We start from the raw sequence: 25558 nt of genomic DNA on the forward strand, positions 1-25558 counted from the left end.
GAAATGCTTTAAGACGAAGTTGGTGTATATCTGAAAGACGCTGTAACTGCAAGTGGGGAACTCCGAGACAAACAGCTAAGCTGGCGATACCACTCTTGGGCATTTGATGGGCTGGTATCTCCGTGGGGGGGGTGTTGGAAGGAGGCTGGATCAGTGTTTATTTCTACTCTATTTTAGCCTGTTCTAATGCCGTTCTCTGCTGATTGTCGACAACCTATAGACGTTTTTCCCCTGAACACTTAGCGGGCTAGGGAAGGTGGGGGAAGGTTTCCTGCCCTGGATATCGGCCAAGGCTGTGGGCAGGCCTGCACGGCAGAATACACTCTGTGGAGAGCTTTTCCTGTCCATGTGCCTGGGCCTGGCGGAGCCGAGGTCAAGAAGAAACCTGCCCCTGGCTTTGGCCACCCGCCCGGCTGTTTGGCCCCTGCACCTCCGGAGGCTGCCGAGGCCGGGTCACCGGCAGCGCCGCGGGCCTGACAGCAGTCTCCGGCCCCTTCACATCGCAGCTGTGGTTTTTGGTCTTTTTTATAGGTCCTGTGTTTGCTCTAAGGAAGTGCATTTGCGGCCTGCGGTGAGCGGGAAGATACGTGACGTTGCACCCATGCGGCAGGCCCTGCGCGGCGCCCTTCCGCGACCCTAGCGCCTCAGGGCCGCCCCGGGCCCCCTTCCCTTCCCTTCCCTTCCCTTCCCTTCCCTTCCCTTCCCTTCCCTTCCCTTCCCGGGAAAGCCCCGGCGGCGGCGGCGCGACGGCCGGGCGCTCTCCACCTCCCCGCTCCCGGCCCTCCGCCGCGCCGGTGCCTGCCGGGGCAGCGCCCCTCCCCCCGCCGCGCCGCGCGCGGGCCGAGGGCCACTGGCCGTTACGTCCGTTGGCCGCTGACCGGCGCGGGCCGTTGGCCGCGGCCCCGCGCGCCGCGCTTTCCCTCTCCGTTTCGAAGAGCGGGGCGGGGGCGGAGCCTGGCGCTGAAATAGCGGGGCCGCAGGAGGAAGTGGGCGAGTGCTGGGTGCCTGGCTCGCGGCGCCCGGGGCCTGCCGGCGGCGCGGAGCGGTGAGGTGAGTATCGCATCGCATCGCATCGCATCGCACCGCATCGCACCGCACCGCATCGCCCGCTCCTGGCGGGCTCCTCCCGCCTCCCCTCCGGCGGCGCGGGCCGCCTGGCCCCGCGTTGTCGCTGTCGCCGGGCGGGGGGGGAGGCGGCCTCTGCCCCCGCCGCCGCGAGCCCGCGACGGGCTTCGCTGGGCTGCCGCCGCGGACCGTGGCCGCATCGGCCTCTTCCTTCGCCCTCCCCGGGGCGAAGCGAAGGGCGGGCGGCTGCTGCCTTCGGGGAGGGCTTTGTCCCCGCTGCCAGGCGCCGCGGGGCGAAGCGCGAAGCCGGGGCGGGCAGGTGGCGGCCTGCCGCGGGCTGGTGGCTCCCGGCAGTGGGGTCCGCCAGGGCCGCGGAGCTCCCCTGCACCTGGCAGTGCAGGGTTAGGGAGCCCCAGGGCCTCATTATTATTATTATTATTTTCCTTAAGAACCCCTTCATTTTGCTTCTTCTCCTTCCACTCCCCTCCCAGGTCACTGGCACTGTGAGAGAGGGTGTATACGGTTTCTACCTTCTCTTTTATTGCCGTTGGAAACTTTTCTCTCTCCTGACAGTTCGTTGGTTTTTCTTCTTTCTGCCTGCTGAATCCTATCTTGATCTTCTTCTGTAGGTCAGTTATTCTTTGTTTTACTTTCCGTTTTCTGCTGATCAGTTTGTCTTTGTGCACATTGTCTGTTCTCTGCTCTTTACTATCCCATTCTCTGTCCACTTCTCTCTGTGCTGTGATTTTTGTCTCTGCTCTGTTATTTCTTCTGGCTTGTCTTCTACTTTCCCCAGCCATAATCAACCCCCCACCCCCCTTCTCTCCTATTACATAGTGCTCTCTCTTCTGCTTAGCTTTTTATGATTTATCTTTGAGGTATTGCCTCTCTCTTGTTTTATCCTAGTTAGTATAGTCCAGTATCTCACCCTAGGTGAGAGTTTTCAGACTGGAGGAATACCTGCCCAGAATAGGAGAGCAAGGAGTTAATCCTGTAGCAGAAACTCCAGAGGGATGTGGGAGTGGTTTCTAATAATAACGCCATAATTTGCAGGAAAACTGGGTGAGCAATGCAGATCAGTCAGTTCAGTGTGTGCTTTTTCTCAACTCTTTATCTTCTGTAGAGCTGTGGGTGGCTGTGGTAGCCTGTTAAGGTGATCGGTGCTTTGGCTGTTTCTTTGTCAGCTGTGAGCAGCACTCGTGTTCCTGTGATACAATGATAATGTTCAGTTCAGAGTGACTATCTGAAGGCTGGAGCAGGGAGCTGGAGAGTGTGTGAAGTGGAAGGGAACTGAGGGAGCAGGTCCCATCCCCTGGAATGGATTTATAGTGCATGTGGTGAAGTTACGGTCTCGGTATCTTGGGGTGACAATGGCTTTGAACTTGATGGGTTTTGTCTGTCTTTATTTTATTTTTAAAGCACAGTATTTCTTAGCTTTAACTAAAGACCAAAGTACAGGGCCTCAGAGGTATTTAAATCACTAAACTCTTAATCCAGAAAATCTACACTTATTTCAGGAGAGGTTGAGAACTGTTCTGATGTTTCTTAGGGTAGTTGAGCCAAAGATCTCCTGACAGTCATAGAATACTTCTTTCACTGTCTTTTCAAAATGGTTAAAACGTTTGGGTGAGGAGGGAGCAAAGGTGGTTCCCCAACAGGAAATTATCTTTTTGTTGTTGTTGTTGTTTGTAAAGGGCTTTTTGCAAAAGTCCACTTCTTGTGGAAAAATGACTGGGTTTTGTTAAAAGGCTTTTGTCAATAATCAAATTGAAACTTTGTTTTCATGTGTGTGTGGAAGCATAACATCTTGAAAAATATTAAATTTTTTTTTGGTCATCTTTTTATAAAAAGTTCAACTCTGTTTAGAGTCTTCTTTAGGGTAAAAAAACATTGCAATATCCACTGCTTGTGACCTCCTCTGTGCTGATGCTGTTGGGGAATGCATTTTATTAAAAAAAAAAAAAAGTGTTGCTAGCAGTTTATTTGCTTGACTTTCTGCAACCTATCTCTTCCCATTTTTCTGTCTTCTCTTCTAGGTTGTGTGTCTGCCACTACAGTAACTGATTGGCAGGGCTTAGGGACCAGACAAGGCAAAGACTCCATTGTGCACATGCTGAGCGTAACATCTGATTGTAAGTCTTCTGGATAGGCTGCGTGTCTCATTGAGCACTTACTCTGTTGTCGCCTACACACTGATCTGTACTTAAAACCAGTAATAGTATGTACTTTTCAGTGGAGCTTGTACTAAGAAATGCTGGTGTGAAGATCTTGCCTTATTTGGCTGATCCTACTTGTTTATACTTGGTGATATCACTGAATTCAGGAAGGAAAAATAGACTTTAGTTTTTGGTTAGGTGGTTTTGTTGTGTTGTCTCCCCTCTCCCCCTGCTTCTTACAATCAGATTAGGCCAGCCAGAACTAGTACAACTGAGCTAGTGAGTTTGATACTATTTCTTACTGTGAACCATCAGCAGAGTTTTGACATTGCCTGTGCAAACCTGGAGTCTCTGATCTTGAGAATTGTGCCCTACTGCCCATCACTAGGGTAATAATCTTTTATATGATGTGAGGGCCCCTAAAGGTGCTCATTGTGGCTTTTGATTTCTGGTAGCTCCCAAACGCTAAGAGCTGTGATGTGTAAGTAGAGAGGTCTGATGTATTTGTATACATTCACTAAGTACTCTTACCTGGGATCAGTTATATCATGGGTTTTCTGTGTTGTTTTTCCTGTGCAAGAGAATAGCAGGAGTCATCCAGACTCAGCAGGAGTCTGAAGAGCTGCCAGATCAAACAGACTTTTCTGTAATAGAATGAAAATGTTTAATCTGGAAGCAGGCAGGCACATAAATCTAGTAACTGCCACCTTTGGAGACCTTTCTGAGGTAGCTTGGAGTTTAGAAGTTATTGCTTCCCTTATGTCACCTCAAATGCACAGTGCTATGCTGCAGTGTGCGCTGGGGGGAGGAGGACCCAGTAGCCATTAGCAGTTTGTATAATGCCAGTGCAGAGACTGCTGGCATAACTGCATGGGAGCAGCTATAGATCTAGGGTCCTTGATGAAGGAGCTCCCATTGCCTCTGGGTATGGATTAACTGGCAGTGGTGGGTAAGGGAGTCAGCTTGGTCTGTGGTTTTCTCTGCTCAGAGGAATTAACTGCAAATGAGCAGGTTTCATTTCCGCTGACCAGTAGTTCACCAACCTGTGAAAGAGCAGAATTTACCAGCAAATCTGATGTTTCTTTGCACAGTGCTGTCTTTTGGTTTTCTCTTAGTGTGTTGTGGGTTTTTTGTCTACGTCAGATTACCAACCATTTGGGGTAGGAATTGTATTGATCTGTGTGCTGTACAAAGCCAAGTACATGCAAATATTTCTAGTTAGATAGTTGAACTCATAGCTTGACCAAAGATGCAAAACTCCTACTTGAAGTTTGACTGTCTGTTAGTTTTGAGTGATTTATCTTGGGATGAGGGGGGAGGACTCAGTTCAGCTTTAGCTAAATCTCGTCAGTTAATGATTAGAAATACAGAGTGTATATAGTTTGGTCCCTGCCCCAGGGATTTTAAAGTCTGATTTAGACTGACCCAGTCCAAAGAGGACAGAAAGGAAGAGTAAAATGTAAAAAGAAGTAATAAGTCATATTCTTTGGATTTGAAAATGATTTGTTCTTAAGTTTCAGTGATTGTCCTGATTTGTGGCAGATGCCTATACAGAATGACAGCCTGCTGCCCTGGAGTTATCTCAACTATAACCGATAATGACCAGGACTCTATGCATAGCTGGCAGTGGTGTGTGTTAGACACTTTCTCCGTAGCTGAATGAGCTTGACTGCAGTTTCCTGCTCATTCTTTTGCAAACAGTTGCACAAGTGTACAGTTCTTACTATGTTGTGTGTTAATGTGTGTGTTGTTTTTTTTTTTTCCCCCAACAGCTTCTCTAAGAGTCCCGCCCTCATTCCCATCCCCCTTCGGTAGCCCTATGGCTTAGTCAGAGCATTGTTTGGACTGACTTGAGGAAGTAGAAATTTCTGTTCTTGATCCAGTCTCCTGATTTATTTATTTTTTAATTATTACTTTATTTCTTTGCTCTGATGTAGCACTGGAGGTGACAGAGTCCTTCCTGATCACAGAATGGCTGAGGTTCGAAGAGACCTCTGGAGATCATCTAGTCCAACCCCCATCAGCTAGAGCAGGTTGCTCAGGGCTGTGTCCAGTTGAGTCTTGAATCTCTCTAAGGATGACTCCACAACTTCTCTGGGCAACCTGTTACTGTGTTCAACCACCCTCACAGTAAAAGGGCTTTTTCTTATGTTCAGATAGAATTTCCTGTGTTTCAACTTGTGTTCGTTGCCTCTTGTCCTGTCACTGAGAACCACTGAGAAGAGTCTGGCTCCTTTTTTTACACCCTATCAGGTATTTATACACACTGAGATGATTTCCCTCCCCACCCCTTCTCTTCTCCAGACTAAAGAGTCCCAGCTCTCTCTCCCTTAATCATCTCTGTGGCCCTTTGCTGGGCTCACTCCAGTAGCTCTGCATCTCTGTTGTACTGGGGAGCCCAGCACTGGACCCAGCACTCCAGGTGCAGCCTCACCAGTGCTGAGCAGAGGGGAAGGATCGCCTCCCTCAACCTGCTGGCAATGTTCTGCCTAATACAGTCCAGGATTCTATTGGCCTTCTTTGCCACAAGAACATGTTGCTGGCTCATAGTCAACTTGTCTGCCAGAACTCCCACATCCTTCTCTGTAGAGCTGCTCTCCAGCTGGTTGGCCCCCGTGTGCACTGGTGCACAGTGGGTTTTGGTTGGGCTGGCCTACTTCATGAATATGAAGAAAAGGCTGCACATCTCATTCTTTGAATGTTTCTCTGTTTATCCTCTCTTATGACAAAGAAGTGTCATTATGGCTCTAACCTTTTACCTCAGTAGTTCGCTCATCACTTTATTTTAAAGAGCTCAGAGCTTTTACTTGGCTTCAGCTAACAAGCAGGGAAATTGGACTGCGTACATGAGTGCTCATGTGTGCTGAATTTTTGTTTAAAAACAGCGAATCTGCTGTATTTTCTGACCTTGAAGCACCCTGACCTTTGGTCACTTCCTAGCATGCCCCACTGCAGTTTCATGGTGAATGGGCAATGACTGTGTCTCTGTAACATGTTGGGCTATCTCTTTCATCTCCTTTAAAGGAGGAAAACATGTTCTTGGCCAGTGTAACTTTGGATAGCTTGGTGTAGTTATTGTTACACCCTTAGATTAACAGGTATACAGAACAAATCCACTTGGATCAGCTAGTCACTGTTTTGGTTTTACATTCACTTCCTGGGCCTAAGAGTTAATCTGCATTTCCTCCTAAGCTAAAACTGAAAGTGAAATGCTCTGCACTTTTTTATGCACAGTCATGTTTCTTCTCCTAGTGAAATCCACACATTTCCAAAGTGCTGTTAGACCTACAGCAAGGGAGCCTGAAGCAGTGTCAGGTAGAAGATCAATGCAGGGTGCTAGGGTGTCTTGTGTAACTGCACAGATTTCTCCCGGCAGTAAGAAATGTGTGTTCCTGGAGGCTACTGTTCTGCAATTCTGTCATAGTTTCCCAATAGCCCATTCCGTTTATTTGAAAGAGGATGTTCTCTTGGCTGTGTATCATTGTTAAAAGTGCTTGAAAGAGATCATGCTCTCTTTAATCTCACAAAACATTAAATCAGGAAATGCTGGCAAAAGGCTCTGGTCAACTGAAAACAGCATTCATAGTCTTACCATCATTCTTGGTTGCCCAGTTTGATGCTCAGCTTAATGTTATTTGGGACATCTGAGCACAGTGACCCGTCCTAAAATATCTCTTCAGTATGCTTTTATTTTTCCCTGGCATCATCTGTTGAATTATTTGGTGGGGGAGGGGGAGGTGGCAGTTGCAAGACTAGGACAGTGGGAGAGTTTCCTAAGGCCAGTGTAATCAAAGGAGCAGTGTTGTGCTTTTCTTCCATGGATCATCTTTTTGGCTGTCCTACTAATACATGGTTGTTCCCTACCTAAAAGGAAGGGATGTTTGTAGCTGATGCACTTAAAATGAACTTTCATTCTCCTAAACATTAAATTTTATCTTTAGTTTTGGAGAAGCTGTCAGATATTGAAAGGGTTGTGTGTGCTTTTTGAAGCAACTAAGCATGCTCATGTAAAGATATATCTTTGTACCCCTTCTTCTCTAACTGCCTTAGCCCTTGCCCTTATAGTGAATGCTTCTGATTCTGGTAAGGTGAACAGGCTCCACTTAAGTAGTTCTGGGGAGTACTGGTTGGTCTGGAAAAAACAACCAATCAAAAACTCTTGAAAGGAGACTGTCCTGTCCTCTGAACTGTTACCTGCTAGCTCTGCTGGTGCCGTCCTGGCTCTTACATCTGCATACTTGGTTTCAGTAAGCAGGCAGATTTGATCAGTGTGATGTTTTTTTTAGATATATTGTTCCTTAGACATGTGTATTCAAATGACCCATGCTGATCCAGCATTTAACTTTTTACATTGTGAGCATCTTCATAGCTGCTGTCTTTTAGAAAGCAGTACAGATATTCCTAATATTTGAGTCTGGAAGAATAATTCTTGTCCAGTCATATGGTCTGAAGGTAACTGAAGGCAGAGATTGTGTCACTGTTGGTGGCCACCCATGTCCATAGAGACATTCTTTTGATTTTGATGTTTCCTTCCTTGCTCATGTAACTTGCCAGGCAGGTGGAGAAAAAACAGGTTCTTCACACTCCTCTTTATTGTGGGTATCAGCTGTGAGATGTGTGTAAGTTGCAATATGAAGTGGCATTCCTGAATTTATTTTATTTTATTTTTTTCCCTGACTAATGGATGAGCTGTGCCTATGCTGGCACATGAGAACAGCCATAAGTCTGTTAAAACAAAAATAAGAAGTATATTCTTGTCCTCTGGGTGGCATGTCAGTTTTTATTCCCAAGCCCCAACAACCAGTCCCCCTTCCTGAGGATTTCTGGTAGCTAGTTCTTGTCTGATCAATACCTGCATTTTTCAGAGTTCCTATTGCCAAGTGATCTCAGAGACTGTCCTCTCACTTCCAGGGGCTCAGCACTTTGTCCCTGCTTGACCGTAAAGGCATACCAGAGTGCAGGCATCTGGAGCTGATGCTCCAGCAGGGCAAACCAGCAAGGGGTGCAAGGGAATTACCATGCAGAGGGAGCTGACAATCTGCCTCTGTTTTTTGCTGCACATCTGAAGTTTTCTGTAGGATAGTTGTCAGCTTTGCTCTGCTTTCTAAATCTGCAAGAAACTTCCCTGTTTCTCTCATGTTAAACCTTCATTTATGCCTCCCATGTGTTAGTAGCATTTGTCCTTTATCAACACTACTGAGGATCTCTCTGCTCTTCTAGTCTATTTGTTTTTCCTCTGTAATGTCAAAAGACCAGAATCATGATTCCTCAGTCCTTGCTTTTTTCCAGTCATGGCCCAAGGGGCAAACAGTAACAACAGCTTGAATATGCCCTATGACATTACTGTAGAGTTGTGTTGCAGCTGCTGGTCTGATATGGTTGGGCTTGTGAACAGTAAACAGCCCTGTTAACAGTCTTACGTGATGGTTCCTGGCATTATTCTGCTTCTTCGTGTCAGGTCCAGCTATGGCTGTTTAGATAAGTGTTTTCTCATGCTTCTGAGGAAATGAAACACAAGGCTGGCTAACCTGACTGTGGAGATGCTTTGCCCTGCACCTGAGGAGAAAACAAGCTCAGTCCCAGATGTGAATGACCATGGCAGTCAGGATCCAAATCTTGCACCTTCCTCTTAGATCTGGACATGCTCAAAATATGGAGATGTGTAAATTTGGCTTGAATCTGGCTCTAGTACCTCTAGTTAGCTGAATCCAAATTCTGGCTCTTAGCTTTGGGGCAGTTCAAGATACAAGTCTTCTGCCAACTAAACTTCAGCCCAGTAGCATCTGTATGCTGGCTTCTGAAGAGCACTGAAAAGTGTTGTTGTGCTGCCTCCATCACTAATCTGACGTAGAAACCACAATGATCCAAAGTTCCTGCCTTCATTCTAAAGAGAATCAGTAATATGGCTGTGTTCCTCCCTGCTCACTGACATGTTATATAGGGGCCAGAGGGAAAGGGCATTTTGAGCCTAATCAAAATAAAGGCTGATGAGGAAGTTGAATGTTTTTCCTCCTAAGAAGTCAGAGTATTGCCCTGGTAACTGGAGGGTTGTTATAGTTCGTGTCGTCAGAGTGATCTTCATCCAAAAGCATAGAATGAAAAAGTGTGTAAACAGTAGCCAAACACAGGGAGATGAAATAAATATTTAATAAAAAGACCAATCCAAGACTTCTCTTAAGAATAGATAATAAAGCTTTTCTTTAAAAAGAAAAAATAAAATGCCAAACAAGCTCTGCAAAGTATTTGTGTAAAAATACACAGATGGGAATACTTTGAGTCCAGGCTGAGACACTCACTTAACGTATTAAAGCAGCATAAAGAAGCACAGGTAAATATGCCCCAGTAAGGAGGTAGTCAGACAAGCATCTAGGGGCATCAGATCTTTGTGGCCCATTTAGAGCTTCAGTACCATTGAATACTGGGAGATAAATATACAGTGAAACTTAACTGTTGGGAGCTAGAAGCATTCAGCATGTTTCAATGCATTTTTACATAAATAGCATCATGAGCAAACTGCTTCCCCCCCCCCTTCCCCCTTGCTGGAGCGATTGGAAGTGAGATTATTCAGAAATCTTGAGAAGGGGGTGCAGTCTGAAGCTGAAAGTAAGAGAAACAAAAGCTAACTGCCTCAAGCAATCATCCCACATATTTGAGAGTGAGAAGGGGAGTGGATCTGAGCAGCCTCATCTCTGACAAGAAGAATATCTTTCCTAAAAGTCTAGCAAATAAATGACTTGTAACTAGGAGACAGGGTCTGTCCGTAGCTGGGCCACAGACCTACTGGCATCTCAGCTAAGGTATTCTACCCTAAGGCTTCTCAGTTTGCCACTTTTGAAATGAAGCTAATAGGGTTGTAGCTTCTCTCTGAGGGAAATGCATGGAAAAAGCTTGTAATTTAGAAGCTGTGGCCACCTGTAGTTCCCTATGATGGGGAAAGCCCTGAGAAACTTCAAGCCAATGGCTTTGGTTTTACCCAGATGGCACTAAACCATTGCTTTGCTTTCATGGTAGCACAGGTATGGGCAGCCACAAATTCACAAAGGGCCTTGTTCAGCCCATCCTTCACCTGGCTCATACATTGCGATGTCTCTGTTCCTTCTCCTCACCCTTCCATTCCACCCCTCAAGCCTGTGATCGCCTTCTGCTTTAGGAGGACAATGTGTCTTGGAGGAGGCAAAATCATGGGGCCTTCTAAGCACTGTTATGGGCTGGCATGTCCTTTGCAGGCTGAACCACATAGGGAACAGGTTCCCTGTGGTCATAATATCCTATTTATTAAAATGAATTTCAGCACTGTTTTGCCTCATTAAACCTTGTTGCAGATCAACAAGGCTTACATCTTAAGGGAAAAAAACCCATAAAGCTATCTTCCCTTTTGCAGTGGTTCTCTCTCTCCTTGCAGAGTCTGAAGTACACATGCAGCTGCTGTGGGAGTGGTCAAGTTTCTCCTTCCATAGCAGAGAAGCATGGGGAAGAAGTCTGGTATCTGCTGCTAGCTGGGCTGTTTTAGTTCCTGTTGAGTTTGTGCAAGGAACCGAGTGTGGCAGGGTGATAGGGATTCCTTTAGGGACTTTGGGCTGGATGATTTGGAGTTTGCTTACACTCACATGACTTTGAAGGTGCTAGGAGAGCAGTGTGGCACAGCTAAATATCCTGTAATAAGGAACTCTATAGGTCTATGGTGCTGTTGCTCTTTCTGACTTCCTGGTAACAGTTCACCATGTAAAGCAGTAGTGCATGTGAAATGCTTTCAGGAAGGCAGTGGAATCGAGCAGTTGTGGCCTGAAACATGGATTTAAAATGCCAGGTGACAGGGCAAGTCGCATCATCTCCAAGTGCCTCAGTTTTCCTATCTGTAAAATGATGCCTTGTTCTGCAGCTCAACAGTGAAGTGTTTGACTGCAAGACAAGTAATATCCAACAGGTACAGGAAGGGACAAAAAAACACTGCTTTTTTTTCTTAGAAATTATGTCATCACAACTGCCAAAAATAAAGCAAGGTTTTTATCCTTCAGCTGCCAGTCAGAGAGCAATGTGTAGGTTGTAAGTTTTTGCTTTTTGCTTTTTGATGACTGATGCATTATTGCTGTTTCAGCTTTGGAGACTTTAATTCACTCCTAACCCAAATGTGAAACATAAATATCTTTATCTTTGCAACTCACACAATAGGTCTATTGACTGATAGCATGTCTGACCAGGTGTTCATACAGGACATGTCTCAGAATCTAGATGAGTTGTTAAAGGAATCAGTCCTACAGGCATGTGGGTTTGCTGCTGGAAAGAGTATGTTTTCCTAACCAGACAGTGTCTGGTACAGCTGAGAACATGAAATGGGTGGGGGTTTTTTGTGAGATGAAAGACCAGTTAACTTGCTGTCTGTGCAGGCTGCAGACCAAGCTGTTAGGACGGGTGAAGTGATGGTAAGTAGAGGCATTGTTCAAGGGATGGATTCTTCTCCAAGCTATTTTGAAGATGTAGCAGAGAACTGTAAAGAAGGGATGAAAGCTGATTTATAGGGTGGCTTTGCACTGTTGCTGTAGGAGTCCTGGGACCTGCTCTTGTTTAAGGCAGCTTCGAGAGCTATCAAGAATTCCCCTAACTGGTATCCCTATGCTGCTGGCTGACCCTCTTGCTGCCATGTGGGGGGCTGCCAGCGGTGATGTGCTTGCAGTGCCTGGAGGCACAGCAGACCTGCATGCTGTTGGTAGAGCAGGTGAAGCCTTGCACTCTTTGCAGCTCTACTGTATCCATGTGCAGCTCCCTACCTGGGAAGACAAAATGTGCAGCTGCAATGCTTGCTCTTGAATTAACTAAGTGTGTGGCAATGGTACGGCTGAGAGGGCCTGATTTCATCTCACTCCAGCACAGCTATGGCCACAGCTGCCCCATGGGACTAGTACCCTTGTATGTACCTCTGTGGTTCCACCATGCAAACTTCCAGTGCTGCCTCTTTCCCTGAGTTGCATGGCACCGCTGGTAATGGCTGCAGGAGAGAAGTGCCCTACAGTGGATGAGGCTTTTCCCCTGGCTCACCCCTCCCAGAACAGCCAGAGATAGTGCTGTGATGTGGGAGGAGATGTAGGTGTGGAAGAGAGCCATGGGAGGTAATTTATCTTGCAGTCCTGCCTCTCCCTTCTTTCTGCCCTGTGAACTTGCCCTCTCCTTAAAGGTTGGAGTCGAAGAGAAAATTGTCACCCTTCCTGTTGCCACCCCTCATTAGTGGGGTACAGCTAGGAACAGCAGCTCTGGTGAGTATGTTGGTAAGATTTAAAAGCAAATATAACTTGGCATGAGAGGGAGAAACAGATGGGACCCCAGACCTGTAAGATCTGTGTTGCCACAGGAGAGAAGTGTGTACCTGCCCTCATGATGACTGGCTGAAGTGGTGTTTGGAGGAAGCCTTGGAGGTCTGCTTTGGGGGAAGAACTTGCAGTGTTGTCCCTCATGAAAACTGGCATGTGTCAGGGTGGAATGAGCTCTGTCATCCTGCGCTGACAAGCAGCTGGCGGGCGCATTGCTCAGGCTGTGCAATGATTTACTTAACCTTTGGCCTGTGTTGAGACATAAGCAACTTAAGCAGGCAGGGCTGTATGATGGCACAGAGGCAGGGTTGGGGGGAGCAGGCGTAAAAGCATCTTAGTAGATTGACAGTTGTGTGTGTGGTGTGTGTGTTTTTTTTTTTTTTAGTGGAAACTGTGTCACAAGAATTACAAGCTTGGAAATATAGATGCTTTGTGAAAGTAATTACCTCAGTTTCCAGTTGTCAGAGCTAAGGGAAAGCCCAAGGGGGTGTGTGTATGTGTGTGTCTGTTTAGATCCACAGAGGTTCATGAAACTGCTTTGGTTGTGTTTGCACTGTTCCTCATGAGGGAAGCATTGTATGTGGGAGCTACAGGGAAGTAACTGTTCGCTATTTTGGATTTCCAGAGCTCATCTCTTGAGGTTAGTCCCATTGCATGAAGTCTGGTAGCGTCTCATGACTTGCAGTTATGAGAAATGCTTGTTTTGTCACACCTCTTTGTAGGCTTGCGGTAGCAAGTAGTGCTTTCCAGGAGGAGTTTTGATTAACTCAGCTTGTTGCTCTCTGCCCCTGTGCTCTCTGCCACCTTTTGAGCAAGGTTCAGTATGAAACTCACTGTATGCTCTGCATTAACATGTAACCCCAGCCTTTTTCTGCAGGTGACCAGGCTGACTGGAAAGGGTACATGTCTTCTCCACCCTCCTTTGTTATGCTGCTCTTTTCTGGTGTGTTTTTTCCTCCCTGAGCTTTTTTTTTTCCTTCTTCATTCCTGCCCCCCCTCCCCCCAACCTGGAGGTTACACTTTCCCCAGGTTTTACTGGTTCATCACTGTTTCAATACACAGCTTAGACTTCAGCAGGCAGTGATGAAGGATGGAGAGGGAAAGAATAAGGAGATGAGAAAGATTTGCCACTGAAGAAATTTTAACAAGAAACATATTCAGACTTCCAACTGCAGCCCTATTATTTAGCGAGAGACTTCTCTGCTGAGTCTCTCCCATGACAAAATGTTGAGCTGCAGTGAACAAGCCCTGCAGTCTGACTGTCAGAGCTTGTTCAAGGGTCCTAAACTTGCATTTAAATTATTCCTTCCTCCCTCCGACTCCCCCCCAAGCAAAAAATTATAAGGAATATGGAAAGAATTGATCCAAAAAACAAATTGTTTTCTTATCTGTTCAACACTTCAAGGCATCTGGCTGTTTCTCAGAGGCAGTTGTTGCCACTGAATATGTTAAGCTCACTTGTCTAATGAGTGAATTCAGTGTGAAAGATCATAATGTATTAATCAAATTATCTGGTATTTCAATTAAAAAACCCAAAACATACTCCATAAAGACTTTTAGCAGCCATAGGCAGGCTTAGCAAATGATCTAGATTTACTTGTTTTCCCAAATATTTTGGGGTGCAAAAAAGGGAAATAAAATAAACTTCTATTTGAAAAGCATTTCATATATACTCAGGATCTCAGTACAGATGGGTTTGTAGCCTTTATTTCCCTTGTGTCTCATTCTCCTACTAGCAGATCTTTTCATTCAGTATAAAGTAATTATTTCTATCCACCAGAAAATGTCTTAATCTGAATCTAAAACTACTAGGATTCTGAAGTGTTAATGAGTAAAAACTTTAGATGCCAGCAGTATAGTTAAATTTCACTGTTTGGGGCTTGCTTTTAAGAGGTCCAATTTTTGAGATTCCATTAAGGAGTCTGAGTTCTCAGGAGGAACTTTGAATATCCAAAGCCCTTGTTTTGATTCAAGGTAATCATCTGAAACTTGAGGTCTCTGGAATTACTACCTTTTTTTGGCATGAAAGAAATTCTTGTTCCTTTTCCCAGGTGTTTTTTTCGACCACCCAAGTGGAGCTTTGTTATCTGAGGGCTGGAACCCCTCCGGGACTTTCACTTTCTTCCTTTATGCAGGGAAGAATTCATGAAATAATTATCCCCAAGCCTCCTTGCCTTCATGTTTTTACCATTTAAGGATTTGGGGAGCTTCTCCCAACACCCCCCCCCCCCCGGCAGTTCTTAATCTCTGCCTGTGTGCAGGAGTGAACAATCCTGAAATTTACAGCTGTGATGGGTGGTTTTGAATGTGTCTCTTTTTGTGAACTTGCCCCGAGGAGGCTCTAATTTTACATAAAGCTGAGACAAACCCTTGAGGGGAAGGAGATGGGAAGAACCCTCATGTGCAGTAGGTCTCTCTCCATGCACACCCATCACCATCTCTGGGTGCAGCACTTAGCAGGGCACTTAGCTGGTATGGCAGGGCAGGGGCCAAGAAGCATTGAGGTTCTTCTCCAGGTATTTCACCTGTGTAGGGTGCCCAGGATGCAGGGAGGACCTCTGCTGTGACTAGTGCATAAGCTTCAGGCTCTCTTTGAAAATCACTAGACGGTTTGAAGGCTTAGCTTTCAGAGCTATAGAGCTTTTGCCAGAACTTGCTACAACTTTCCAGGAATTCATGTGAGGAACTTGCACAGCTGGACAGACTCAAGCTTTCTTACTGGCTTGCCGTGCTGACTAGAGGCTGCAGAGACGCTTGCATAGTCTTGTGTCAAGCTACTGTGCCCTGCTTCTCCATGCTGACCTGTGTGGGCATGCCCAGAAGAGATCTGGATCTCTGTTTTGCTTGACTTGTATTTCCTGGTTCGGGAATGGAGCAGAGTGCCCCTTTTTTTTCCCCAGCCTGGAATATCCTGTGCCTCCCTTTTAAAGCAGGGAATGGAAAAAGACAATAGTGCATTTCCCTTTGGCTACTTGTTTCATGAGTGCTTGGAGTGAGCAAAGGAGGCTTCCTGGCAGTGTGAAATAGCATGACAGAAAAAAGCGTAGGGAATCCAAGGCCTTAAAGCAGCATTTGGAGCTCTCCTTGGAAAGACATGTCAGTTGGCAACTCCCTAGGGAGGTGGCTTGACCTGGCTTTTTCATTCCACCCTCTGCTGTAGGAACGACTAAGTTGGTCTCTGTGCAGGCTGATGTTTGACTTAGTCTTTTTATCACCATCTGAGTGCACTTGTCTGACCTTCCTGCAGTTTACTGGAATTTGCCTCCATGAGGGGAAAAAAAGTAGGTCATCACAGCACAGTTTGGCTAGTTGGAAGTGGTCTCACTGTAAAGTCTTGCAAGAGAAATCTCTCTGGTGTTGCTACTCACTTAGTTACTTGTGTGCTGCTCACAGCTGTAATGGCTTGTGTTGTATCACACTCCTGTTGGAGAACTGCAGGAGAACATCTGCTCCTTTGCATATGTAGTATGATGTGAAAGGAGTATGAGGTAACTTCTTTCCATTTGGAAGATGGAGATTTGTTCAGCATGTACTTGTGTTGCAAAATCAGCTGGCTGTTACCAGCCTGAATTAACAAGCATGGACTGATCTGACCAACTGTAAAGTACTGCAGTGGTCCTGCAAGAGGCTTTTGGCATGGGCTGGAGCTGGGTGGGGATGATGGTCCCACTGGAGCCCAAGGAGAACAATGTGATGAATGTGATTTTTTTCAAAGCAAATGGGATGCGAGCAGCCTATGTCCACTACTCCTTCAAGCATCCTATAGTAAATATCAGCCATGATGGTCCAGGAGGTGGTAGTGAACTCAGGAGTGTTAATGTCTAAGGACATCCACTGTTCATTAGCAATGACATGAACACCTTGGTTTGGGGCTGAATCACTTTGAACTCTTTATTTACGCATATATGTGTGTGTATATAAATTAAATGATATGTATGTGTGTATAATATATGTGCAAGCTGAGGCTTTGCCAAGCCTAGAGAAATGCTGCTCATCTGTCTGCAGCTCCTGAGATGTTTGCAAAAAAGATCTGGCTGGAGACTTTATGCTAAAATTTCCACTTGCCTCATGATCCTAGGGATTCTGTCTCAAGTTCTCTATCCCCTGAGTGAACATCTCTGTCTCTTTCTCTCTCTTCCAGGAGAAGAGGTTACCCTCTCCCATTCCAGAGCCCCTGTCTGGTCCCAGGAGAACTGAAAGCACTGCATTCTCCCCAGCCTTTAGGGGACACTTCTTAGGGTAGAGGTGAGTGGCAGGAGTAGAGATTTGATCTGAAGAGAGAAAACAATGTCTTGAAGCGCAGCAGCAAAGCTTAGGTCTCTGTTTTAGGAAGCTACTAGTTTAATATAATGATTAAACGGAGATAAAAGCTCATGGATAAGAGCCTACTTTTTTTTTATCTTATGTTTTTATATAGACATATTTGAAATTGTCTTTTGGTCTTGGGACTTTTAAGAGCCTTTGAAAAATTAAAAAATTCCTAATCTCTCAAAGTTGCGACTCTGTGGTTTCCTTCAGAGTTTGAGTTGGTTTCTGCTTTCACTTCCTCTCCCTTCCACCTGCACTCTTGTTTATTTAAAATATAGATATGAGGAGCTGATACTGTAAAATAGGGTAATTCTTCACTAGCACAGGTCCATGGTGGTTAGCAGCTCATCTGGAAGGACTTCTTGATGCTTTCAGCTTGATCTGGATCATCAAGCACCTGTGCTGCAGCCGGGTTACAGATCTGGGTGGAGAGGGCCTGGTGGAAATGTAGTGCCCACTTTCAGCCAGGCCTTGCTCTTTGAGAGCTGAAGCCAACTTGCATCAGGGATTTCCATGTGTAGTTGTGGGTTGTCGCATCTTGGACAACAAATGTAAGGTCCACAAACTGGGTTCCTGCCTTCCCTGCCTCAGCAGGTAGTCCTGTATTCTTGGCATTTGCTGTGCCACGCTAGTGCCTCTCTTGCTCTGACTTCATGTACCGGATGTGACTGTTTGGCCTGCTGGTCTGTCCCACCTGCCAGCTATGCCTGGCTGGAAGAAGAGGGGAGCACTGTGCTCTTATGGGTCCCCTTCTTGGTGGGTGAGGGGTGCCACCTCTATGCCCTCCCTGCCTGCCTCTTCCCTTGTGGCACTGCTCATGCACAAGGGAGGCTGGGAGTGGTCAGCCCTGTCAGCCTCTGCATGGGGGCAGAGAAGCTTGACCTTGGGCTTTTAGTACAGGCAGGTTAAAGAGGAAGGCTTCCTCAGCCTAGAGGGCCCAACTTGGCTTTCTTGCTCCCTTTGGCACTATTTTATTTTGTTTTTTAGCTTTACTGATTGCTGTTCTAGCTTTACTGATTGCTTGTTTCCCCCCCTTCCATCTTCCTAGCAAGCCTCCCTGGAGGTTTATCACTGTTTTGGTCATGTGAGGACATATAGTGGACAGTAACAAGGAGCCATTGATAACACCCAGTCCAACCCTCCCTGTCCATAGGTACTTGTGTGAAAAGTATTGAAATAAGCCTGTGTGGTCTGTGTATACACACATGTATCTATGTATGTTTGTATAGACACTTGAAGTGCTGCAGATGTATTGTAAGCTCAGCTGAGTGTTTCACTTGGAAATACGCTGCTGTGCACACAGACCCAAGCGGCTTACCTGCTCTTGCAAGGGACCTGGAAAACCCAAGAGTCATGGGTTACCTTTGCAAGGCCAGAGATTCCTCTGTGCATCTATGATAACCCTGCTCTCTGTTCCAGCCTTGGGCACTACAAAGTATGGTCCTTTCCATCCCTAGCACCACCTCTTGGCTCTAAAGCCCCATTTGCAGGTCATATCCCTTCACTGTCTTCCATGTGTCTATGGCAGGAAGGCATTTTACCAACCTCATTGACCTGCATAGGGCCCTTCTTGCTGGGACAGTTATGATTTTCTCAGCCTTGTTTATGACTGCTGGTCTGTAATAGGCAGCCCTTTCTAGAGACAGGGATGTTCATCACTGGAAAGGCCCATTTCCACAAGATATGGCCAGGCCCATGAGCACTGGTAAACGGTGTGTGTTTGTTGGAATTCTTATTCCTTTAATCCCTTCCATTCTCCCTCTCTTGTAGGGCAAGGACTTTGGGACTGAAGCGGAGGGCAGTAAGAGCCACTCTATTTCTGGAGCTATCATGGAAAAGGTAAGTTACAAATGTGACTGAGGTTTGTGCTTCAAAGTGACCAGTGATTTCTCTTTTGCACTTGGCCTAAAATACTTCAAAATACTTCTGATACTATGTATCAAAAAAGTGCCAGCTCATGCCCTTCTCATCTCCCCCAGAGTCCCTGCTGGTGCCTCTGACACTACTCTTCTCCTTCAGGAATATGACCAAAAAGAGGATGAAACAACTTAGTTTGCAAGGCTGCTCTGATACCTCACAATTTGATGCTCTCCCTTCAGGCTGTAGGCTTGAGATATGGCTGATTTAAGAGACTACAATCTTTGGTTAAGCAGCACACAACTAAAACTAATAAATCAGTTAAACTAATTGACTAGTAGACACACTTCTATAATCAATTTATGATTACATGATTTTGCACAGTATTAAACACAATTATAAAGCTGCTATTTATCACACAAATCTTATTAACTACATAACTGCTATTGAAATAGAAGTCTATTGCCCTTCCTTCCCCACCTTACTTAGTGTTAGGGTACAATTCTAACCCTCCTCGCTCTGCCATCCTGCAACAAGTCTTTTGTATATAAACCTGATGGAAAGTCCCAGCAGGCTGTGCAAGGGGGCCTCTGGTGTCCTGGAGAACTTGGGTCACCAGGTGAGCATCACTACCATCCATAGGCATTCACACCTGTATTATTGGAAGATCTTCCTTCTGTCAATCTTTGACTTCCTGCATTGGTCCCAATTTTGCTATATCTATACCCAAATTTGTATTTCTGATACTGTTAATCTGGGCCCTATATGATGATATTGGTATGGTTACATAGGTATGGGTGGCCTTGAAAGGTTCCACTTCCCAAAAGATCCCCCAAGCTTCCCTTCAGTTATCTGGTTCATCCTGTTTGCACATTGATTACCTTATGCCCTTGGTAAGAAAAATCATTCTACTTTAGCCTTGATTCTTCTTGCGATTCCCAATTAGGCTTAAGCACTTTCTTCTCTTATAGGCAGACAGTCTGCATACCAGAGCAGGGATTTCCCCCCACACACACACACTTTATTTCTGCACTTGCACAACATCCTGCTCTCTCTTAGCTGCTTAATTACAACTATTGGCCAATCTCCTGGTTTCTTACAGAGGCCTTAGCTGGTTATGAGGCCTGAGTCCTATGCTCTATTGGGACCTCTTGCTTACATCAATCTAATTACCTGCCAGGCCACCTCAGCCTGACTGTAGTTTGGGGGCAGGGTGCATGGCCACAGAGGTAGCACATGCCTGCTCTGAGGGTGGATGTAGATGATATCAGATGCTAATAGTCTGCCATTTCGCTGTCACTCTTCTAGCTGGCAGCCACATGGCTCTCTACAGGGATCTGAACAGGTTTATTCTAGACCTCGTCTAGATCCCTTTGAAGAGGGAATTGAAATGTGAACCTTAATTTTTGCAAGCTTCTTTTACCTCTGTTCACCACATGACTGCCATGCTCTGATTACATTTAAATTGAGAGCTGCTGGCTTACAGTTATATATAGGAAGTAGAATGCCTAATCCCCAAATCCAGGGATAAGTCTTCCAAATGCAGATGTCTGAATGAAGAAGTGAATGGTTTGTGCTGAGTACACCTCTGTTTTGAAAGAGGAGCTCTGATCAGGGGTGCAGTCCTTGCAACAGCTGGGAGCGCACAGAAGGTGAGCTCACTGCTTCAGAAAGTCAACTCTCTGCTAACTCGTAAAAACAAGTTTGGAAGAACAGTTGGTTCTGGTTTGTAAGAGCAGAGCTAACTAGCACTTGCCATCAAATAGTTGTGAGTAAACATTAGGAGTTAACATGCATTTGCTGAAGTCTTGTAGGCTCCTGGCTGACATTATTCAAGACCTTCAAAGGAGGCCAGAAAAGTGTGTCCACTGTTGGAAAACAATGTATGCGCAGACTTATTTAGTTGTACTTTTCCTGGGTTAGGTTTAATAGTGACTGCCTTTTATGTTTAGGATATCCACAGCGATGGATCCAGCCAGATGGAATGTATCCTCCTGTACAACTTTCTGCAGAGCTCCTCCAACTGCGAGTTTGGAGACCAACTGCAAGCCCTACAAAGCCAAGGGATCATACCTTCCATAAAATGTGTCTGCTACTATGATGATGAGGGGGAGCTTCAGACAGATGGGAATCGGAGTGGCCACTTGCAGAATGGTGAGCCGGGTGAGTGCTCTCCTTCCCACCAGCCTCTGAGGCTTGTTATTTTTATTTTCTTGCCTTCTCTCCTCTGCTGGCCTGTTGTAGAGGAGTAAGTTTCTCTCCATTGAGAAACTCTACTGCATGGCTATTGATGGTGATGCTTGTTGGGATTTTTAACACTTGGGATAATACAGCTAATGCTTAGCACTTTATCTCCCTGTGGTTTTCTGGATTACTTGTCACCCTGGCTGTTTTATCTGTAGTACATCAGACAAGAGCCCCAGAGCTGGAACTAATATGATCATTCTTCTTAAGCAGTGTGATCTATGTCAGGTTTCACACTGCTCCTTGGAGAGAGTTTCAGTACTTGGTCCCTAACAGCACTAGCTCTGGGGCTAGGATTTTGGAACCTACTCTTTTTTTGCTGCTGAGTTCATCCCTTTCTGCTGTACCAGTGTGGTAGAGATAGTTTCTCATGTAGTTACTGGTACACTTAGTACTTAAGTAGCTATCTGCAGCAGAGTTTTCCCCCTTGTACAGGATGTGTCATCTGATGCATTGATCTCAATCTCAGTAGGGCTAAGAGGACCTGCTACAGTACATAGCGCTCCACCATCCAAATCTGCATTGGTCTCATGTCCCAAGTAGCATTGGGAAGCTTTGCAAAATGGAGATGCTGTGTTTTAGATGGTGCTTAAGAGAGGTCTTAATGGTGGTCATGAAGAAATTACATGAGCTCTTCCACTTCCCTCCCCAATTCTAGACAAAACGTTGGCTGTAATGTCCTGTACAAATTTTGGTTTGATATATTCTAACTACCCCCCCCCCCGCCCCATAGCATTTCTTTTGGGCAGGGTGAGGCTGCATCTTACCCAGATTACAGCTTAAACTATTTGCACACAGTCTCTGGGAAAGTTTATATTGTTGTATGGACACAAATGAACGACCTATAGTACATATAGCTGTTACAAATGCAGTATGGGAGAGGGGGGCAGGGGTTGATGGAGATGGCCAGGATGCCATGAATCCACTTACCTGCAGTGAACATAGTCTTGCTGCAGCCTGTCAACTAAATCCTGCTTTATGTGTTGGCAGTGTTTGTCCCTGAGGTGAATGAGGAAATTCTCCAGATCATTGGTGCTCAGCTCGCTGAGATTGGAGACCAGATGGATAAAGAAATCCAAGCAAAAGTAGTAAATGATCTTGTACAGCATTTTCTGAATGAGAATTTGTCTAGAGAGGTGAGTGGAAAAACAACTCGACTAGTAGTTCTCCTTTTAAATGTTGTTGAACCTTCCTGCTGTGGCTTTGAAGCAGCAAGCTGGCAACATCTGCATTTTTGCTAGTTTGTTGCTTTAATTAATTGTTGCCAGCTTAAAATTCAGCCCCTACATTTACCTTTGATATGAACATTTGTTAGGGGTGATGCTGTGGCAGCTTTGCACCCTGTAGCAGCCTTTGCCCTGCAAAGTGGACTCCTTGGGCTCATCATCCCCTTTCTGCAGATGGGGAAATTGAGGTGGTGAAGGTTTTCAGAGGCATTTTTGACCTCAGGTTGGTGGGCTCAAGGGCTTAGCATCTTTGAAAATCAGCAGTCTGGTTAAAGCTCAGTATTTGTCTGAAAGATCTTTAGGAGGTGCAGAGACGCTGGTGCTGGGTCCTGTACATCTGATGCTGGCCACATGGGCAATACTTGTTCAAGGCAAGGGGAGCAAGGCAATATTTGTTGCATGCCTGGATCCTTTCTCTGGCTCCTATATCTGAAAGCTTTCCAGTGAAACTCGCTTTGCCTTCTCCTCACTAGTCCCCACCTAAACACAGTGAAGTTCAGGGCTACACCATTGGGGAGCCCAGGCCTGGCAGGCTGGGTGCAAGCCCTGAGGAAGGTCTGGGGGTGGGGGGTAACTGTGATGCCCCAAATTTATAAGTGCTGTCTAAACTCTCCAGCAGTACACGTGCTATTGCCTTTGCTTTGGGCCTGGGTGAGCAGCTGAGCTCTGGGTTAGCCATTCCCATTGCCATCTGGGGTGTTCAACAGCCCTGGCAGGCTGCTGTGCTGAGGAGGAAAGAGAGAGAGGCACCCTGTGAGGTGGCTGGACAATAGTGTTGGTCACCGGTACAAAGTGTGGGGAGCCCTTTCTCCTGCAGCTGTTGTACTGAGATCCCTCCCCCCCACACCTTTTCCTCCATACAGGAAATAACCTGGTGCCTGTCACAGGCAGTGGAAGGGCTTGCAAGGGCCATCCCCTCAGACATGGAACAGGAGAAGGCCTTGTTAGTGCTAGCAATGGTCTTAACTAAAAAAATTGCAAATAGAGTGCCCTCCCTTCTACAGCGCGTCTTCAGCACCACTGTGAACTACATCAGTCAACACCTCCACACCTACATTGTCGGAATGGTGAGTGCTGTCAAACAGCGCGGCGGGCGGCTCAGTGCTGGGCTCTGGAGGCTTGGCTGGGAGGGACCCTCAGTCCTGAAAGCTCTGAAAGTTGATGCCCTGTGGGGGTGGGGAACAGAGGGGTGTCTCAACTTCTACTTGCCTCAGTCCCTCTATGTAAATGTGCATGTGTACATGCACATACATGTGTGCATGCATGTGCATTTGCACTCATGTGCACGTGCACACCCAGATACACCCATGCATGCACTTATTTGCACTCTCCAAGAGGCAGTGCCTCTAAGAATGGGATTTGAGCCCAAGCAGGGCAGTGATCCTGCCACACACTGGGAAGAGTGCAGTGCTGCAGTTGAGTGCCACAGGTTTGCAGGACAACCCTGTGCTGCAGCCTTGCTGTGGGCAGCATCAGCAACCCCCCCCAGAGGGACCCTGCTCACCCAGTGTCGTGAGCCTAGACAAGTGCCTTACGCCAGGGCTGTTATCTGCTAGGCAGCGAGGTGCCTCAGGTTGGGCTGGGCAGCACTGCTCTCCCTTCAGCTCAGCTCAAGGCCACTGAGTTATCCCAGAAACCTGGCATTTTATCACAAGAGTAGCTCTTATGCTGCCTTACTGCTAAACAGAGGGCTAGTTAAAGGAGCTGACAGCAAAGCAGGGGAGGGCAGGAAAAGGGCTCCTTTAGCTGATGGTTCCCTTCCCCTCCCCAAGGTAGCAGCAGTAGTGGGGAACAGAGCTGGGCACCGAGACAAGGGCCATTACAGACCGTTCCCCATGGGACGCTGCTGTATGTTAGCACCAGGCGCCAGCTCTCAAAGCCAATCCAGTTCTGCCATTAGCACAGAAATGGGGGGGGGAGGGGAGAGTTGGGGGTCGGGCAGGTGACAGCAAGAGCAGGAGGCAGAACTCTCAGCTGGTGACAAGTGGAGTCACAGGGGGCTTGTGGCAGCTGCTGAAGCTGCTGCTTTTCCCCTCCCTTGGGAGCTGCTGAGTCTCTTCAGGGAAGGCAGAAGGCAGCAGGCAGGCACAGGGCTTGCGGCTGGGGCAAGGCTCTACTGCTGTTAACACTGGTTCTGTTTCTTTCCTGCTAGCTGCGTGAGTGAGAAAGTTCTGCTCCAGCTACCTCGGTGGAGACTGCAGCTTCCTGAGGACTTTCTACTCCTCTTGATATAGTCAAATTATTTTAATTCTGAGATACAGCTGTGAAAAAGGAGGCACAGCTATGTAGATAGGCTTTCATAGACTAGCGCAGCAATGACAGTAGTGTGAGCTGCATGAGCGTCCTGCCAGTACCTGTAAGGAGTAGTGCTTGCCCTTTATCATTTTGTCAGATAGGGTGGGGGGTGGGTGGGGGTGGGTTTTGTTTGTTTGTTTGTTTTTCTTCATTAGCAGACTTAGTGCAGGTGCAGACCCAGGCTTGTGCCTCCAGAGGAAATGCCATGGCCACAGAGCCTGACCCCAACTGCAGCATTCTGCTTTAGCTACTGTCTTCCCCCATCCTGTTGTGGTGCTGCAGACTTCTGTGCTGCAGCTGGGCTATGGTGAATGTTAATTGTTCCCAGCAAGGCCTCTGCTGTAGAAGGGGTGGTTCATCAGCACCACTCACCAAGGTAAAAAAAATCTAGATTATCTCAGAGCGAGCTGGCCACAGATGGAAACAACCCTGAAAGAGGTAGGGTGAGGTATCGCTTTAGATGGTTTAGTCTTAATCCACAGCAGCTCTGCTTGCTTGAGAAATGAAACTAAAGCAGAAAATTAGAGAAAAGTACAAGGGTAAATTGTTTCAGGGAGCACAATACTCTGGATATGCTTGAGGGGAAAAAACTGTTCTTTAGCTTTAGAATAGCTTGCTGTAAAGCAAAGGAGCTATCAACCTTGAATCAGGAAGAATACCTGGCATCTCTGACCATGACCCTATTACATTCACATCTCAGGGCACTGGTATCCTGTTGAGCAAAAGAAATGACTCAGGTGTTTGTGTATGTGATCACACACAGGGTAGCTGAGGCTTCATCCAGCTGCCTCAGAACTTTGAGAATGTAAATATTTTGCCTTTTTTTAACTTAAATAAAAAGGTCATTTTTCATGGCAATACAGCTCATAAGAGTTTGAATTTCTGCTCTACCTTTTTAAGCAGTTGTCATTCTTTGTGCAAGTTCTTATATTCTTCTAACTTAATAGTGCTTATGAGGCAGCTAGCATCAACAGAGGCACTTTTATTCCTACTGCCTAAAGTCATCTTGCATAAGCAAAAATTTTTGTTCCACTGCACTATAATGGGGAAACAAAAAAGCACAGAAATAGTCTACACAGTGTTTTTGAAAACTGTACCATTTATT

The 25558-nt window shown here is 46.3% G+C and overlaps 1 protein-coding gene across 5 annotated transcripts; it reads left to right on the plus strand.

The window, feature by feature from the left end:
* The first annotated feature begins 828 nt into the window (after positions 1-828).
* Positions 829-25315, plus strand: BID (BH3 interacting domain death agonist). 5 transcript variants are annotated; one of them, XM_067306908.1, is made up of 8 exons: positions 829-1050; positions 3102-3197; positions 16665-16768; positions 18602-18670; positions 20641-20842; positions 21923-22068; positions 23022-23225; positions 24311-25315. In XM_067306908.1, exons 4-8 carry the CDS (start codon positions 18662-18664, stop codon positions 24320-24322), a joined length of 573 nt encoding a protein of 190 aa, XP_067163009.1. In that variant the 5' UTR covers positions 829-1050; positions 3102-3197; positions 16665-16768; positions 18602-18661; the 3' UTR covers positions 24323-25315. The 5 variants fall into 5 exon arrangements, with proteins under 5 accessions (XP_067163009.1, XP_067163005.1, XP_067162988.1 ...); XM_067306887.1 differs by having other exon boundaries at positions 843-1050; positions 20641-20851; XM_067306904.1 differs by lacking the exon at positions 16665-16768 and having other exon boundaries at positions 842-1050; positions 20641-20851.
* Positions 25316-25558: the final 243 nt, after the last annotated feature.

Source organism: Apteryx mantelli, chromosome 1, assembly GCF_036417845.1.
Source record: "Apteryx mantelli isolate bAptMan1 chromosome 1, bAptMan1.hap1, whole genome shotgun sequence".
Classification (NCBI taxonomy): Eukaryota; Metazoa; Chordata; class Aves; order Apterygiformes; family Apterygidae; genus Apteryx; species Apteryx mantelli.